Below are 12,570 nucleotides of genomic sequence, written 5' to 3' on the forward strand. Positions count from 1 at the left end.
CTACCAGAATATTAACAAACATGTTCCTTTGTTTGAATTCTGGACATGCTAAAAGATGTGTCTTAACTGAATGCAGCCACAAAAAAGTCTTTTGTCTTTCTATTAGCATAGGAATATTAAACATCCTTCATGCGTGTCGAAATAATTGATTATAAACACTTTTAATGCTTGTATATATATAGTTATTGTATGTATAGTTGTATCAGCACTCGTGAAATTGAATAAAAAACCCTCATCTTATTCCAATTTCCAACTGTTTATATAATATGTAATGTATAAATAACTAATCCTTGACTTTCGAAAGCATTCCCTGTACTGCATGTGTAAAACAGGTTTGAAGATTTATAACTTTATACGTTAGCTAAATACTGCGTTAGAACAAACGGCCCATATTGGGTTTCAATCTAATTCATTTAATATATTTCCCCACTTTTATATATTTCATTTGTATATTAGAAAATGCATACGTGAGTGTCAAAACTATAGCGACAAGCCTTTCCCATCAACTCCCCATAGTTACGTTATGCCGGTGCCGGTGCCGGTGGGATCTCATTCGGAAGGCCATGCAGTATAAACCTTTGGTGGTGTAATTACTTTAGAGTTTAGACGTGGGTATAGCGATAACCTGACGCTGGTTCGTGGTGTAAAGCTATAAAAAGTTACATGAAACGTATAAAGTTACATATCATCTTTTTGTTTGTGCAGCCTGTTGATGACTTAAAAACGTGTGTGTTTACCGACGTAAATTGATTGAACAGATTGTATTGAAAAGCATCTCGTATAAACGAGACAAGAAAGACGGATTATCTAGCTTTCAAATGTATACAATTTCATGTCATAATGGCAAGGAATACCCACATAATCGTGTGTTTCAAATTGTCAGTATTACAGTATAGAATATATAGGCCTAGTCCAAAGCTGTACTCAGACTGTCAACTCTAGAATCAATCAAATCAATTGCCATGTCTTCGTTCAATGTTACCACCATGAAAGCTCCAGGTCACTCTTCACGCATTATTGAAAGTTTAACTGGTTATAACAAATTGACTGAAAATGACTTATTTTATGCACGAGTGGAAACGTCAATCACAATCAACTCTAAGCTCATTCAGTCCAATGTTCAGAAATTTACGATTCAAAATGTAATATATACAGCTTATTTAATAAAGAATATCTTTCTAATATTTATTTAATAACGAGTTTGATGAAACTCACTTGTTAACTTGGAAATTTAAATTGTCTAGGACATATAGCGACGACTGACGACAGAATATATATCTATTTGTCTGGAGGCAGTTTTATGACTTGATGCAAGCATAAAAGGTAATCATGAAGGCTCATCATCATCTTCCCAGCGCTTACAGTTTATCAATTATACAATTTCAAAACAAATAAGTTTATATAATTATAAAATTAAATTAAAATCAAATTTAATAAGTTTATAATTATGTAATTATAATTATACATTGTCACAAACGAACTGCGGGTTCAATGTTAACCAGCCTGTTGTATAACGGGCTCAATTACTCAGCGAAGTTCATGCGCCAAGACCGCTTATGTTTTCAGATATAAAAATCAGTTTTTGAGAGATATAATTTGTGCAAGTGCTAGAACAAACGGCCTTATCACCGGGTTCAAATCTATATAATTTAATATATATTTTCTTGCTGTTATTTATTTCACTTGTATATCAGGGTATACGCATGCGTGAGTGTCAACATTTCATAATATACAAGCCTTTGCCATCAACTCTCCATAGTTACGTTATGCTGGTGGGATGTCATTCGGATCGCCAGTGTAAATGCTTAGTGGTCGAATATCTTCGGACGGATTTTTTGGCGCTGGTTTCGGGTAGAGCTGTAAAAAGTTACATGTAGTTACAGTTGTAAAAACAACTAAAAATATGCATTCTGTAAAGGGAAATTGATTAAACAGAAATTGAAAAGCATCTCGTAATCCGTATATTGGGCGTATAATGGAGACAAGTAAGACGGATTATCTAGCTTTTAAATATATTTAATTTAATTTCATAATGGCAAGGAATATAGCTTATAGCTTAAACGGTGGTTAAGTTCAAAATAGAAAGCAAGTCTATCGTTTTATTCAAGAAGCAAACTAAATGTTTTTAACCTTAATACAAAGACATTGTTTACAACTACATATTCAGTGCATAATATTCAAGTTGACTCATTCAAGAGAGATGTAAGAGTGTTATTTAACTTTGACTTATCCGCCGTTTAACCTAAACGGGCTTGATACAACCGGCCCCTAGTTTGAAAGTCAGTTACGACTAACATATTAAGAATCCAAGAGTATATATTTCCGCGTACCTTAACCGCCATTCCGTTCTTCCGTCCATCGCCCATGTTCGTAAGAACGTTCAAGACGTTTTCAACTTTCCCGTTCACAGAGTTGGGCATAGGAAATTTCCATAATCGATATTGTTGAAAGACATCGGCTGCAATCACAGGTGTAGGAAACTGGTCGGGATTTTTGTCTGCTAGTTCGACAAGACGTTTCAGATAACTTCTCAACGCTTCCTCGTTACTTTTTTCAGTATTGACCAAAGAGACGGAATACGAATTCAAATCTTTCTTAAAGAAGTTGGCTTTCAAAGGCCACCAGATTGTGAAGACGATTCGATCGTCCCTTCCTTGTATTTTGAACGAGAGAGCGATGGCGGATCGTTGGAACGTGTTTCCAGAAGCAAACGGTCCAACCAATGTCATTTCCGACCTCTCGTTCGGGCCAATACGCCAGGGAATGATGTCGTGAAGATCAACTCCATTGGTTTCCCATCTGTTGTGGTTAAAAAATGCAATGTTAGGCTTAAGTCGTACCCTGTTTACATAAAAATCTCCCATCTATAAAAACCTACAAATATTATTTCGAAATGACTGACCAAAATTGGACAAAAAAGTTGATCAGCTATTTGCTGTTTTTGAACCTACTTTGGGTCAATTAAATTGAAAGGCTTGTCTTCAGTCGAAGCGTTCTCTAAAACCAGGGTTGTCCCGACGTCTGCAGTGATTCTGTTGAATGCAAAAGTCGCCAGCGAAGAAAGTCCACCGAGGACGAGACCACCAACAATTGACGTGACAACTCTTTTTTGCAACGCCTCCTGAACACTTGTGACAGTGTCCAGCACCTAAACAATAATATCAACACCTTCGTATTGACCAAAATCGAAACTTATTCACGCTAATTTTCCATGAATGACATTACATAAGGAAAAAATCAACGCAATCCAACGTCTATGTTAGTGAAGAGATATTGCACGCCGAGCAATAAACATACAAATATTTTTGAATTCTAAAAAAGGAAAGGTGTCTTTTGTTGAAATGACGACGAAATATTTATTGAAATTCGGATTTTAATAGGCACGCCAAGGTAGAACAGAAGTAAAAGCTCACTTTTGATTGCGGTTAGCTGAAAGAGGAATTGTGGCTCCACGTACTGTGGTATTTCTAGTATATGTTTAAACAAACTATTAAAAATCTTAAGGATTGGATTATCTGCACGATTTGATCTTCGGAATATGATCAAATTTGGAGCAACAAATTCAGCATTTGACTGTGAGTACGACTCATGTGAATTAGATATTGTGAATGATCGTGTTACTATTTTCCCAATGCGCATTTTTTTTCAGCTTGTCCGGTTAGTGACGAGGAGTAGTACCAACACAGAATTGAGGATTTGATTGATTTGAGTTAGTTCGGATTACTGGCGTAGACAGTTATACGGGAACTTGCCTCAAAATGCAACTGCAAATTTTCTTTACCAGAAGTCATCTGAGCGATAACTTGAAACAGTTTATAATCGGTGAAAAGGAAACCGCCATAAGTGTTTTTTGTAGGGATAATGGAAGTGACTTTCTTATTCGTGAAATCGCTGTACAATTTCTTCATTTGCTCGCTCGTCATTTTTCCATTTTGGCTGTAAATGGCATAGTATTTCTTTTTCGCCCTGAAAATGACGCAGGTGTCGACAACTGGTGGTCTTGGTTGTTGCCCAGCTATTGGTTCATTACCGTAGCACAAGACACCTGCAAAATTAATCGTTCCACTTTAACTAAATACTGAACTGGGAAAATTTATCGGTTTTGAGATGACCAGGCGGAAAAAGCATCCCAAAATTATAAAAATAAAACTGAATTTGGTTGCGAAATGTTGGAAAATACTAAAAATATAGGAGGTTGGAGGTTGGGTTTGGGGCGTGTGCCCCTCTTAGGGATATGTCGCAGTGCTCAGAAGCTTTCGTCCAATTGGATAACGCTTTTCTATGCTTTCTATAAAGAACGAAGCTATGCTATTGATTGAAACAGAAATGTATTATAAAGTTCGGCCAATGAAAATCTTTCTTTTCGAGGGTTCAACTTGATCCCATATTGTATTCTCAAGATGATTGCCTATTCCAAGTTTTCTTTTTTACTCCATTAATACTAACCAGCCGGGTCGTTTTCCAAGAGGGCAATCTGCCTTTCCCCACCAAAGGGTTTGGGGGTAGCCGGGATCATGAAGGGTGGAGGGGTGACTGCGTGGCCGTTATCGATGTAAATTCTCGGGTCGATCAAACGGCGTTTAACCATGTTGTTTGTTATGGTAAGAGTAAAGGAATTGGTTGGAAGGAAATGGTCCAGTGCGAGGTCTACCATTGTACTGCCAATAGTTTGACTCACTTTTGAGATCGATTTTAACGTTGATGGATCTACAAATGATTTTGAACGGACAGTTTTTTGTTAGCGTGATATCCGGACGTAACATTGTATATAAATCGTGGCGCGTTAAACTAGAAAACATTGCCGTGTTAACGTTGGCGATTTACAATTTGACACCAGCCAACGAATTTTTTTATTTTTGTTGAAAATATTATTTGGCAGATTTGGCAGATAAGATGTCTCCGCTACAATTGTGGATTGATAAGACTAAACGTTTATCCAATATATGTTTTGATTAGGATACTCACTGTTCAAATCAGGCATAACAGATTTTCTCTCAGCAACTGGGTGCGAATTTGCGATCGTGATTATGGAAAGAACGACGGTTAATGTTGTTATGCGAGACATTGTATAATCCTCGATTGGACGCAGCTTGTTTGCTGTCTATCGAGAAAAAAAAACAAGCAAACAAAAGAGTTTGGTAAAAATTAACGATAACTGACTCTGCAAAAACTAAATGTAATAATCAGTCGAGGTACTTCGTGAATATATTGGCGCTTCATACATGCATTTTAGTAGCAACGCTACAAAATTTTCAACAGCAAAAAACCTAGCATTTTAGCTTAAAATATCTCCTAGCCTCTTATCGTATAAAATCACAGATTAGACAACATCAATTTTAACATGTACAACCCGCGATATAAAAGACTGATTTAAAAATTAAGAATATCTTATCGCGGCTAATCGATTATAAAATTTTACTTACATGCATAGCCACGATTGATTTCACTAATCCTTAATCTTTTGACGCTTGCCCTAGCTGTTGAGTTAATGTCAATTATGAAAAAAAAACGAACTCCAGCTTATAACGACATTTTTAAATGAACACTTGCCTTAGTTAATCTTCTTCCTTTGTTTCAATGAATGTTACCACCATGCATGATTGCATGGACGTACACGCTTTATCGAAAGTTCGGCAAACCTTTCTTACATGGAAATCTCATTCAAAGCTGCTACAACAGTTTTCAGCGGTCTGCATAACTTCAACTAGTGCGTGAAATCAGATGTCCATGCAGGGACTTTGGATAAAAACTAGAAAGTTCATCATGTATTTTGTAGGATGGCCTTGATGAAACATCAAAACTACCAGAATATTAACAAACATGTATCTTTGTTTAAATTCTGGACGGGCTAAAAGATGTGTCTTAACTGAATGCAACCACAAAAGAGTCCTTTGTGTTTCTATTAGCAAAAGAATATTAAATATCCTTCATGCGTGTCGAAATAATTAACTAAACACTTTTAATGTTTGCAGTTATTGTATGTATAGTTGTATCAGCCGCACTCGTCAAAATTGAATAAAAAACCTCATCTTAATCCAGTTTCCAACTGTTTATAAACTTTATATAATATGTAATGTATAAATAACTAATCCTTGACTTTTGAAAGCATTCCCTGTTATCGATATACTGCATGTGTAAAACAGGTAAATGAAGATTTATAATTTATACGTTAGCTAAATACTGCGTTAGAACAAACGGCCAATGCATATTGGGTTCCAATCTAATTCATTTAATATAATTTCCCCTCTTTTATTTATTTCATTTGTGTATTAGAAAATGCATACGTGAGTGTCAACATTTCATATATAGCTACAAGCCTTTCTCATCAACACTCCGTAGTTACGTTATATATGCCGGTGGAATCTCATTCGGAAGACCACGTGGTATAATTACTTTAGAGTTTAGACGCGGGTATATATCTACTTTTTTTGCATATTTACTACTCCCATATTCAATCTGCTTAACATTTTGTCTAATCCATTGTGATAATTCGTATTTTTATGCAACGCGTTTAATCATTCTTCCTCAACCTCGGGAATAATCTCATCAGGTTGTCCACTATATACTTTGGGCAAAACCATATCATTACCGCTTGGTGGAGAGACATCCCCAGGGGCATTTGTTGCATAAACCTATATAAACACAAAACATTTTGCAAATATATATTGCTTGCACAATGATTTCACTGAAAAAATATAAAACTGATTATTATTATTGATTTTGAACACACAGAGTGAAGTCACTTTTTTACCGCCATTTTGAAACGTTCATGCAGAATCGCTTTTCAATGCAAATGTTTTCCCGTGGTGTTTTTATGACATGGTATTCGGACGGCTCAGTTTGGATTTCAGTATGTTTTGGCACAATACCCGAAAGTAGTTAAAAACGCCAGACTTATTATTTTCTCCTGAATTTTGAAACAAAAATATTACCTTCATCGTCATTGCACTATTGTCTGCGTTTCCCAGGCTTGTTACAACATGAACGAACTTTTCAACATTTTCTTTATCAGCATCGAGGATTGGAAAATGCCAAAAAGTATGACTTTGGAACTCTTCAGTTTCTACAACTGATCTTGCATTCACTGGTTCGCGGAATTTTTTAAGATGATAATCAAGCTCTTTTTCCACTTTTGGGGTTTCATCCAAAAAGACTGTGTGCGAATTGAGTTTATTCGACAAAAGCAATATAAGACGATAGTTTGTTCCATCGATTAAAAATGACAAAACAATGAATGATTTTTTAAAATGGCCGGCGAAGCTGTCGCCGCCAAGAAATGGTGCCTCAAGTTTTACTTCACAGGACATTTTCGATGAAAGGCTCCGAGGTATAATATCTAGTATGTTGACACCATTCTTGACCCATCTGCGGCAAACAGAAAATAATTGGAATTGCCGTTTTTGAAATTCAAAAGTATATTCGCTAGATTCTTCATCTTTTTTAATTAAGTATTGAAAGATTTTTACTCAACAAATCGAGAAATATAAACTCTGCATGCATTGAAAAGCAACTGACTGTCTTGTTTAATAAATATGATATAAAACATACTCTTGAAATAAACATCTTGTAAACTCAAGATATGAATTGTTAATGAACTAGACACAATATTCAGGCGATATTTCGCCTCTATTTCAAAGTCATTATCAAACTTTTGACTCAATAAAATCGAAATAAAGTCAAAATATCACCTAAGTATTAGGTATGTCTTGTTTTTTTACAGCTCAGGTCTTGAGTTTACAAGATTTTTATTTTTGGAATAAGTTCCATACTATCAATCGAAATCGTCTGCTAGAAAAGCTTTTTGTCTAGTAAAGATTTCCAAAAAATTCCACCATGCTTTTAAATGCTGAACAATTATCATCATGCGTGTTCGATCGCATGAAAGTTTTGTTTATATCGTTATAATTCTCTGCACAATACACCTGGTATAAATTACCAAAAGTACACAAATGCATGAATTAAATTACACATAACGTGAAATGAAAAGATAGTTGTCTTTAAAGTATCATAGTTATGTACCTTGGACTTTTTAAAACGATTGAAGGATTTGACGAAACATTTTCTATCGTCAAAGTTTTTCCAACACCTTTTATCAATTTATTGGTTATGTAGGATCCAAGTGTTTTAACAATTCCAATACCGAATGATGCTCCTAGCATCCCCAGAGTGAAAAGTTCTCGTTTTTCAGGCGTAGCGATGTCATCCATTAACGGATTATCAAGGACCTTTTAATTATAATTAAAAAGATATATAATAAAAAAATTATATGCAAAAAATATAAATATACAGTGGCAAGAGCATTGCAATGGCATCGCAAAATCGTATGTTCGATTCCTGCCGGATGACCTATAGTTGACTGACACATTTTTCCATCAACTGTTCCTGGCTTGAATTTGAAGTGTGTATCATTTCACTCGAAATTAAGACACTAATTTATACCTCTAGAATTTTGATGAATTGTATTATAAATACGTCGTTATAAGAAATTATAATTTGTCGTACATGTTTACTAGAATTACGAATTTTTGGGCAGTCAGCAGGTACGTAACATTGACATTACCTCGAAATATAATTGCTTATTGGCACCTGTGGTTATCTGAGTGTATGTATTCGATTCAAACAGGAACCCCCCTTTGTGCGCTTGTATGGACGTCTTTTTAAATAATTTTTTTGCTTCTTTCTTGGTTGAATACGACTTATTCCTTTCTCTAACAACACTATATTTTCCATTTGTTGCGTCGAATAGCACGCACAAAGCTTCCTTTAATTTATATTCGTTAGACACGCCATGGTAGCACAGGACACCTGCAATGCAGAAAAGAATATGGTGGATGATGATAAGGTAAAAAATGGTATAAAAAATTCGCAATGCGATAACATAGGTAATAATGTATAAGGAAATGTTTCTCCACCCTGATTGGTTGATTTCAGTGCAGTTAATCCCAAACAGTAGTGCAAAAATGTGTAACAGTGCAAATTTCTGTAACAACAGTACAAAATTCTGTAACAACAGTGCAAAATTTTGTAACAACATGTTATGTTTGATATGTTTATGCCAGGACATCTTTTCATCCAGGCTCACGCCGAGGCATAAATATTTATTGCTCCGAGGTACTTGTTTATCACTAATTAAAATAGGATTACTTCATACTTTATTCTTGAGATTGTGGGAAGATCCAATGAACATATGTTTCGTTTTATTGGGGTGAATCTGAAGTTTGATTTGTATCATCCATATAGGTATATTTTCAAGATCACTATTAACCTTCGTAACCAGATCGCAGTAGTCATTAGAGGATGCAAATATTTCGGTGTCATTAGCATAGAGGGAAGGTGTTGAGTGGCTTAATGAATCAGGCATGTCGTTTATGTATAATAAAAATGGGAGAGGACCGAGAATGGACCTCTGCGGAACCCCACATGATATTTCTTTTGGGCTCGATAGTTGGCCATTTATAAGGCATTGTTGCGCTCTATTATTCAGGTATGATTCGAACCATCTTAATTGGATTCCTGTTATACCGAAAAGATTGCACATTTTATCTATCATATTTACGTGATTTATCGAGTCGAAAGCTTTTCTGATGTCAAGGAGAACTATACAGTTTAAGGAAAACTATAAGAGGTTTAAAAGGTTTAAATTATACAGTTCAAGGAAAACTATACAATCCTGAGTTGAACTTCTCAAAGGGCTCATAATGGACGCGCATTAGTGAGACTTTGGTTTTCATATATCAGACAAGCGTAATAAACATTAACGCACTTGCAAACCGCTTACCTTTTGGGCCTTCATGAAAAATGACAAGGTGGGATTTTCCTGAACCCTCATTTTGGGCAGCGAGTAGCCGGAACGGTGGAGGTGTAGATGTTTTTCCGTTGTCCAAATAAATCGTCGGATTGATCATATGGGTGTGCTTCATGTTGTTGGTCACCATAATCATAAATGAGTTGCTGGGTAAGAAGTACTCAAGTAGATTCTCCGCTAATTTCCCGCCAATTGCACTACTGGTGGATTTTGCCATTTCCTGTAGTCCTTCCGTAACGGTTTCCACTAGCGAGACAAAATGTTTCTTTGTTTAGATGCAATTACTTTTATTTTCCTTTAGATATTTTTGCCTAGGGTCTGAACTATAAAACAATTAAAATTGCTCCGGTAATAAAAGTCTGGCAAGCTATAATTGTAAAACTTGTATGTACAGAATACAATCAAATATATAATTATTTTAGTTTATTCCCAAGAGAAACGCTTTTCAAGTCCGCCCAAAAACAGGTTTATTACTTTTTGTCATTGGTTCTTTTGGACGAAAGTAAAACGCTAAGAAAAAAGAGAAAAATATCGTGCTAAGCATTCGTCTTGCTAAGCTCATCAACCTTGACTTGAAAAAAATGTTATAACATTGCTATTGGTGCAAAATACAATAGATATGTGACGAGAAAGGAACAATTTTGTTCCATAAATCTACCTCAACATAGTTAATGGGTTGTAATGTAGTTATATGTGGTCTCCAAAACATATATATTCCCTATTAACTGTGGTTTCACCAATATAAATGATAAATATATTGATAGGGGATTTAACAAAATTTCGTGGTTAGCTTACTTGTAGTTCTCGGTGAACCTGATTGAGCTATAGAAGCATCTGACTTCGATATCAGGAAAATGGACAGAACAATCAGCAGCGCTCTTGCTCCCGACATATCTTTTGCTGTAACTGAAAAAATAAATGATCTTTTCAACGGTCTCAAAAATATGAAATAGAAACTTTTACATATAAAAACAAAAACGACAGTGTGTTTCGTGCATACGACGCATGCAATTTGAAACAACTTACTGTTCACTGAATTTCTTAACGAATATTTTTTGCTGGAACTGGCTTTATTCAACGCCCTTGCTGCAATGCAGTGAACCTTTCTTTTCTGCTATTAAAGAGCCCATTCAGTTTCATATCTGAACAATAGCATCATGAATTTGGGCGAATGGTGGTACCATCTTTGCATGGATTCGGTTCCATGATTATGAACAGCCAAACTGGTGGCCATGCGGGATCGATTGTATTAGTGACAAAATGAAGTAACTGAACCGTGCATGCTTTAAAAGTCTGGTTTCTACCGAAATTCAATGTGTATATATTTTTATGAAAACCAACTGGAACAAAAACGCGAAGATGGCTGGACGTTATCAGTTGTGGCTGTCTTTGCGTGTTTTCAATTGTATGCTATAGGTACAGTAGTATAGTAGCTATAACAGAATTTGAATCATGAGAGGTTGATGCATTAGCATGCATAGCTAACGCGGGTATTAATATGACACTTCAACTGGCTCAAAATTAAAATTTACATTATACATTTGCAGCATACACATCATATGCGATTCAATTGATTTCAGTGCTGATTCCCAACTTTTGAGACTGTTTTCATATTTATCTTATCGGTGATATTATTCTACGATCAAATGTCAAATATGATCGTGGAATGCCGTTAGTTCAAAACAATCAAGCAGAATATTTCATCAATGCAAGTGTTAAATAAAGACAATTAAAACGTTCTTTTAAAGTGCTCTTTTGCGAATAAAAGATACTGAAAAAGAAAAGAAACAATAGACCGTCTTTTCGTCAAGAATAATTGATTATCTTTACTTCATAAGGAGAACATGACGCTATGATTGCAATATGTACTAAGTTCGTTAAGAATTCAGTCTCTTATCGTATAAAATCACAGATTAGACAACATCAATTTTAACATGTACAACCCGTTATATAAAAGACTGATTTAAAAATTACGAATATCTTATCGCGGATAATCGATAATAAAATTTTACTCACATGCATGCCCACAAAAAACGGACTCCAGCTTATAACGATATTTTTAAATTAACACTTGCTTTGTAAATCTTTTTCCTTTGTTCCATTGAATGTTACCACCATGCATGATTGGACGTACACGCTTTATCGAAAGTTCGGCAAATCTTTCTTGCATGAAAATCTCTCTCAAAGCTGCCATAACTTTTCAGCGGTCTGCATAACTTCAACTAGTGTGTGTAATCAGATGTTCATGCAGGGAAAGATAAAAACTAGAAAATTAATCGTGTATTTTGTAGGATGGCCTCGATGAAACATCAAAACTACCAGAATATTAACAAACATGTATCTTTGTTTAAATTCTAGACGGGCTAAAAGAGGTGTCTTAACTGAATGCAACCACAAAAAAGTCTTTTGTGTTTCTATTAGCATAGGAATATTAAACATCCTTCATGCGTGTCGAAATAATTGATTATAAACACTTTTAATGCTTGTAGTTATTGTATGTATAGTTGTATCAGCGCTCGTGAAAATTGAATAAAAACCCCTCATCTTATTCCAATTTCCAACTGTTTATATAATATGTAATGTATAAATAACTAATCCTTGACTTTCGAAAGCATTCCCTGTAATCGATATACTGCATGTGTAAAATAGGTTTGAAGATTTATAATTTATACGTTAGCTAAATACTGCGTTAGAACAAACGGCCCATATTGGGTTCCAATCTAATTCATTTAATATATTTCCCCACTTTTATATATTTCATTTGT

The 12,570-nt window shown here is 35.1% G+C and overlaps 2 protein-coding genes across 2 annotated transcripts; both read right to left on the minus strand.

Moving 5' to 3' along the window:
• Positions 1 to 1,486: 1,486 nt before the first annotated feature.
• Positions 1,487 to 5,515, minus strand: LOC114526003. Its single transcript, XM_028547479.1, has 7 exons — positions 5,424 to 5,515; positions 4,966 to 5,101; positions 4,447 to 4,707; positions 3,753 to 4,045; positions 2,952 to 3,148; positions 2,331 to 2,799; positions 1,487 to 1,857 (listed from the first exon to the last, which is right to left on the minus strand). Exons 1-7 carry the CDS (start codon positions 5,427 to 5,429, stop codon positions 1,765 to 1,767), a joined length of 1,455 nt encoding a protein of 484 aa, XP_028403280.1. The 5' UTR covers positions 5,430 to 5,515; the 3' UTR covers positions 1,487 to 1,764.
• A 640-nt stretch (positions 5,516 to 6,155) lies between these two features.
• LOC114525986 lies at positions 6,156 to 10,921 on the minus strand. The gene is made up of 7 exons (XM_028547460.1): positions 10,832 to 10,921; positions 10,601 to 10,711; positions 9,779 to 10,051; positions 8,561 to 8,805; positions 8,020 to 8,225; positions 6,933 to 7,365; positions 6,156 to 6,632 (listed from the first exon to the last, which is right to left on the minus strand). Exons 2-7 carry the CDS (start codon positions 10,695 to 10,697, stop codon positions 6,516 to 6,518), a joined length of 1,371 nt encoding a protein of 456 aa, XP_028403261.1. The 5' UTR covers positions 10,698 to 10,711; positions 10,832 to 10,921; the 3' UTR covers positions 6,156 to 6,515.
• Between the last annotated feature and the right edge of the window lie 1,649 nt (positions 10,922 to 12,570).

The sequence above is a fragment of the Dendronephthya gigantea genome, unplaced genomic scaffold (assembly GCF_004324835.1).
Source record: "Dendronephthya gigantea isolate DGI-Jeju-01 unplaced genomic scaffold, DenGig_1.0 000036F, whole genome shotgun sequence".
In the NCBI taxonomy this organism is placed as follows: domain Eukaryota; kingdom Metazoa; phylum Cnidaria; class Anthozoa; order Malacalcyonacea; family Nephtheidae; genus Dendronephthya; species Dendronephthya gigantea.